Genomic DNA, 6273 nt, shown 5'->3' on the forward strand with positions numbered 1-6273 from the left:
CATGGGATGACCCCAGGCCCTACTTAAGATGCCAGCCTTTGGATGCATGCCTCCATGTTGCTAGGAGAATTTTCTTTTTGTTCCAGTCAGAGCCTAGTGAGAGATAAGCCTCTGAATTCCTCTTAGAGTGGTTACTTTAGAAACCTTTCTCTGCTCCTTGAGAAGTGAATCTACCACCAAAACTGTTTTCTCAAGGACCCGAGAGCTATTTTTTTGAAAGGCAAACATTTAGAGAGGTAACTCTTACTCTCTCTCCCAGTTGCTGAGGAAGGACAAGGGCCAACCTAGCTGGGTGCTTTGCTTCAACTTGCTCTATTGCCTCCTGTCATGAAGATAGGAGGAGTTTCTCTCTCCTCTGGGGAAGTGCCAATTCACAAATCCAGATGGCCTAGTCACACTGACTAACCCTCCTTACAACCCACTCAGGGCTTCTTCCTTAGCACACCCCAGCCTTTAAAATGTCTTCAGCCTTTTGTTTTGGGGAAGTTGAGTGCTGTTCATGCTGAGCCCTCTTCCCTACTGCAATAGGATTACTGCGTGAACTCTGTCCCTCATCACTTTACTGTCTTGGTTTGCTGATCTTTGCCAATAGTCAGATGTCTCCTGCATTCTGTTAGCTTCAAAGTCAGGTAAATAAGTTGGACATCTCTATGGTTTCCAGCAATGATGAGTGTTTTCTGCATCTCATTGATTAGAACATTGCTATGGAAACTAGAAGAGCAAAAAAAATCAAACATTTAGCATAATATTTCAGTCCCAGAGTGCTCCATAAGCAGTCACTTGCAACATAAGTGTATGGAATGATGAAGGAAGCAGTGAAGCAGATCATGAGTTTTGCAGCAAGAGTTGACTTTGGTTTGATGCCTTCCTCCAATATTTTAATTAGCTTCTTAAACCTGAGCAAGGGACTATATTTTCTTTGTCTATTTTCTTCATTTTAAAATAGGAATGATAATGCCTACCATATAGACTTGGAACACAGAAATTGAATGAGAAAACGTGTAATACATAGTATCTAGCTCATCAAAATTGTTCAATGAATTATTACTATTTTGTATTTTTAATCCCTAACAAATCCCAAAAAGATTTTATTTGCACTCTCTGTTGTTACAACAAAGCACCCACCTCCTATGGCATCCTTCATATAGCTCTCTGTAGGTTTTCTCTGTTACGCAATGGGCTTCTTCACAGGTTTCATTTTTCTTTGTATCCCCAGATTGTACCAATTGAAAAGGTGGACATTCAATACATGTCTACTGAATGAACAAGTATTAATACATGAATAAATGCACAAATAAATGTGCAGTTACAACAAAGTGATGGTGAACTCAAAGTACCAAAATCGTTTCATAGTTTTACATAGGCAGAGTCAATTAATGATGTCAAATTTAGTCGTGAGACTAATGAAGGCAGCATAAGACATTAATCTATAAATTTTTCTTATATTCAGTCTGAAACAAAGACCTATCCACTATGCTGCCTTCACTGCTTCCTAAGAACCAGCAGCCTCAGAAACAGGATCTAAAGGTACAAATGGGAAATTACCACAGCACAGTTTTCATTTCCTGCTTTTGAGTATCTGGTTGGACTACTCACGCTCAACTTATTAAACCTCAGTAAATGCCTATCCCACATGATTCCACTCATAGATTTTCCTTTGTCCACGGCAGTCATCTTAAAAGCAGAAAGCAAAGAGCTCTCAAATGCTTTATCTACTCGGGACTCTAGAGAACAATGGAATATCGCTCTGATGTAGAAAATTTGGATGAAGATGGGTATACTCAATTACACTTCAACTCTCAAGGCATCACCAGGATACCTGCGGTCTCAGAGAAAGGTATTTTTTAAAACTATTTCTGCCTTTAGCTCTCTCGTTTTCATCAGCTAAAACACTGAAGTGGAGAAAATTTGAGAGACTTGTGATTTGTAGAGCTATCACTGATATATTTTTAAAGGTTTTTAGAAGTCACTGAAGATCGTTTGAATGTACCCTTAGCCTTTGTTCATGGAAATTATTCAGTGACCAATTATTACTATTTAAACTAAATATGTATGATGGCAGAAAATACAACTTATCTATCTGTAGAAATAGACAATCAGAGAGGAGCTGGTACTAAGTGTGATGATGATATATAATGATAAAGGAATTGCTATAGGAGTGACTCATTTGTTTTTGATATAAAGGGGTAGATTATAGAATGGAGGCCAGGGAAGCTTAAAAGAAGTGTGTATGAGCAACATGCATTTTTGTGGTAGGAGATAGATCTGGATTTTTTTTTTTTTAACAGAAGGGTGTTTTTGGTGTACCAGTGGAGAAAAATGTATATTTGACAATTTGATGAAATGCCCTTCCTGTTTATTCTCACTGAAAAGCAGAGATATGTTCTCTTTGTGTGGTATTAATAAAAAATCAGTTCCCTGTTATCATTAAGAGAGAGGTTATTCATGTGTTTTTACATCAGAATTCGCTTTCTTCTGCTTTCGGGTTATTCACATTGCACAATTATTTTCCTCTCACCACTTATGCAATTTCTTTCTTGGGCAACCTATTGGGGACGAGTGGAAAAACTGGATGAAGCAAGAGGTCTGGAGGCACGTGTGTGTTTATGCATATGTGGGGAAAAACAGTATTCTATAACAACAAACTTGTAATGTGCCAGTAGTCTCTAAACTAGGTGCTTTTACATGTATTATCTCATCTAATTCCCACAATAATCCTTAGAGATATTATTGCCCCAATTTCACAAAGAGAAATGAAGAAAACTGAGGAATTAATTTGCTCTGGGTCATGCAACAAATAAATAAAAAGGGAAAGCTACCCTTAGTAATCAGTGCTATTTCCCCTGCATTAAGCTGTCTCCTCTAAGAATGAGTAAGATTTCAGAGATCCTGGTCGTGTCAAAACCTATAGACATCAATGTGGAGCTGAAATTAGGAGTGTACAGATATCAAAGCAATGTGCCAAAATTACAATTCCAGCAACTGAAGAAGAGGTATCCTATAGGTGGAGAAAACTCAGGCTAATCCTAGATGACTAGGTTATCTAGGCCCTAGTGGTTAATAATTCACTTTAGAATTTGCCAGATTTTGATGAACCGTAGAATTAAAGTGCTCCATAATCCATCATCCTCTTTATGCAATTTCTGCTCCCTGGCTCCTCAGGAACATGTGTGGCATCTCTTCCTTGGCGTCTCATTGCTGTGGCTTTGGGAATCCTATGCTTGATAATACTGGTGATAGCTGTGGTCCTGGGTATCGTGGGTGAGTATTGTTGGGGGAGATTAACAACAATAGATGTTTAGTAAACACTTATTATATGCCAGGTACTCTTTTAAGGGCTTGACATGCATAATATAATTTAATTTGTACATAAACTGTATTGAGTAGGTGCTATTAATTGCCATTTTACATATAAGGGAAGTGAGCAACTGGGAGATTACTTTAATTTTCCAGGGCCATACAATACTTGGTGATGGGACCGTGATTAGAAATTTAGGTGATCTGTCTAAAAGACTCATACTCCTAACTATGTTGCTGTACTACCTCTCTTGAATAGCTGGTTTCAAAACTGTGGAATTCAAAGGATAAATTAATGGAAAGAAACCCATGGAGCTGAAGAATGAAGTAAAATATGGTGCTATGTTCTGATGAAATAAATTCACTGAAGAGACTATAAGCTATTTTTATGAGTCTCACGATTAAAGGAAATTGTTTTAGTCCTGCTTTTTTTATTCTTCTTTTTCTTTTTTTCCTATGCATTCCCATGAAGTTATAGTCCTGCTTTTTAATATAAACTCCTTGGAATATACCAGAAATTTCCTGAGGCACTTACTAAGTGCTAAGCAGATATTTTGTGATGGATAAATATCTTTCCCTAGATTTCATAGCTCATGTATTCTGTTGTCAATAAAATAATATTATGCCTTCAGAGCACCCTAATGAGATTCCTTATTTAGTCAAATGTTTATTGAGTACATTCTATGTCGTAGGTACTGGGCAGGTTCTCAATGAGCTCTCATTTTTAAGTAACAGAAGAAAGATGGAAGATTTGTTATTGACACCATTTCAAATCCATCATGGCTCCAACTGACTTTGCCATTTGCCTCTTACTGCCTTCATCATTCTATTTCTTCTTCTCTACCTGCTTCCTTTTTCTCTTTTTTACTATATTTCCTTTATGAAAGTTATTGATTTCTTTCCATCTATTCTTTCTATCAATCAATCATCTTTACCTCTCCATCAACAATATATCATCTATCATTAATCAAGAATGTATCCCTTTAGATTCCAATAACATACGGGTTTTGGGATTTTAATTTTCAAACACAGCAGAATGACTTTTTTTTCTGTCACTATTATTGTTGTTGGTATATGAAGCTATTTGGAGATCCAATTCAAAGATCAACTCATTGGAGAATGACAACTTTCTACCAAGAAATAAAGAGAACCACAGTCATCCCACACAATCATCTTTAGAAGAGAGGGTGGCTCCTACCAAGGCTCTCAAAACCACAGGCAAGGGCATAGTTAAAGGCATAATGGAACCTTGATTCAAGAGGGTTAATTCTTGGTGCTAAGGCGTGGGGCAGTGGCGTGAAGAGAGTATGCTTAGATCCAATGATTATACATTTAAGGCGTGCTCACTTACCAGTATTAACTTAGTGTAATGTGTCCCTGTGGTATATACAACGAGGTAACATCATAAACACTTCATGCATTTGGATAAACAGTTCTAAGTTGGAACTTTTCTTTAAATCGGTAACTGATTTATCACTGGCTATGGGCTTAGACCTATAGGAAATTATATGATTTGATGCAAAGGAAAGTAAAGTATTGTCTTCCTTTAAGGAATTGACATTTTAAAAGTGATACAGTTAAAATAGGTAATAGAACATTAGAAAGGAAGAATGGCAGGGAAAGAGAAAGAAAGGAAAATGTTGTGAAGAATAAAGAAACTAAATTAAAAACATACAGAATACATAAACTTAATAAATATATTCCTGAAAACAAATTAAATTTGTCTCCAATGGTACAATTTCATTGATTTAATTATGATTTTATATGCACTTGATCTTTACTTCTAATTGCATCGTAATTGACTATGAGTTAATATTTTCACTATAATTTTCCATCTCTGAACCCACGCCTCTTCACTATTTTTATCAAGTAGCTAATAATATATAAGAGAAGTGTTCTTTCATGTGAATAATTACCCTTATACTTTTCTCATTTGGAAAGTCTCATTCTGAAATGGGTCTCACATCATAAAATAAGTCACATGAAATTATAGTGTATCTTAATGATTGATTTTCAGTGGGCTTATTTTAAGGAGTTATCATGAGAAAGATAGTTCTGGGCTGACTTTGAAGGAATGCAAGAAAAGTCAAGAAGAGAAGGATGGTGGCTCATGCCTGTAATCCTAGCACTTCGGGAGGTTGGGGCAAGAGGATCGCTTGAGGCCAGGAGTTTGAGACCACCCTGGGCAATAGTGAAACCCCATTTCTAAAAAAAAAAAAAAAAGTAGAAAAAACAAAAGAAAAAGAAAAATTAGCCAGGCATGGCAGCGCAGGCCTATAGTCCCAGCTACTTGGGAGGCTGAGAAGGACGATCGCTTGAGCCCAAGAGTTTGAGGTTGCAGTGAGCTATGATGATGCCACTGCCCTCTAACCCAGGTGAAAGAGAGAAACCCTGTTCCAAAAAAAAGAAGAAGAAGAAGAAAAGGATAGTTAGCAAAAGGACGGTTAGCTCTCTAAAACAATGTTTATAGTTAATCATTTTTAAATTTTAGTTGCATAGGGAGATTTGAATGTATTCTCTTCTGTAAAATCATATCCCTATAGTTTGAATTAAGATGAGATATAATAATGGCGACTCACTGATTATTTATTAAGTGTTCTTAAGATGAATGGTGCTTACACCAAAAGAGCGAATTGATATGCTATGTACCTCATGGTACTTATCTTTTGTTTCCAGTAGTTCCAGAAATGCCTTCCAGCTCCTGTCCCCCTAATTGGATTACACATGAGAAGAGCTGTTATCTGTTTAGAACATCACTAGATACCTGGAATAGAAGTAAAAGACAATGCTCTCAGCTAACCTCTAATCTCCTAAAGATAGACAGCTTAAAAGAATTGGTAAGTGTAGACTTCAGTTATGTAACTATCTGCGGTCTGTATTGAGCAGGAAGATAGAGGCAGATGCCAGGTAGTGACAATTTTCCCTAAGAGGAAGTCATTTTAAATGTTCTCCATAATAATAATAACATGCATTAAG

The 6273-nt window shown here is 36.7% G+C and overlaps 1 protein-coding gene across 2 annotated transcripts in view; it reads left to right on the forward strand.

Moving 5' to 3' along the window:
• The first annotated feature begins 1548 nt into the window (after window positions 1-1548).
• The window catches only part of CLEC7A (C-type lectin domain family 7, member A), a 15195-nt gene continuing 10470 nt past the window's right edge, over window positions 1549-6273 (forward strand). Inside the window, exons 1-4 of one of the 2 annotated variants that reach the window (XM_012652155.1) lie at window positions 1618-1837; window positions 3163-3261; window positions 4378-4515; window positions 5983-6134. In XM_012652155.1, the coding sequence (XP_012507609.1) occupies window positions 1735-1837; window positions 3163-3261; window positions 4378-4515; window positions 5983-6134 (492 nt within the window). In that variant the 5' untranslated portion in view covers window positions 1618-1734. Of the gene's footprint in view, window positions 1838-3162; window positions 3262-3556; window positions 3672-4377; window positions 4516-5982; window positions 6135-6273 lie in introns of those variants that run through there. The other variant, XM_012652154.1, reaches the window with a different exon arrangement.

The sequence above is a fragment of the Propithecus coquereli genome, unplaced genomic scaffold (genome assembly GCF_000956105.1).
Source record: "Propithecus coquereli isolate 6110/MARCELLA unplaced genomic scaffold, Pcoq_1.0 Scaffold380, whole genome shotgun sequence".
NCBI classification, from domain to species: domain Eukaryota; kingdom Metazoa; phylum Chordata; class Mammalia; order Primates; family Indriidae; genus Propithecus; species Propithecus coquereli.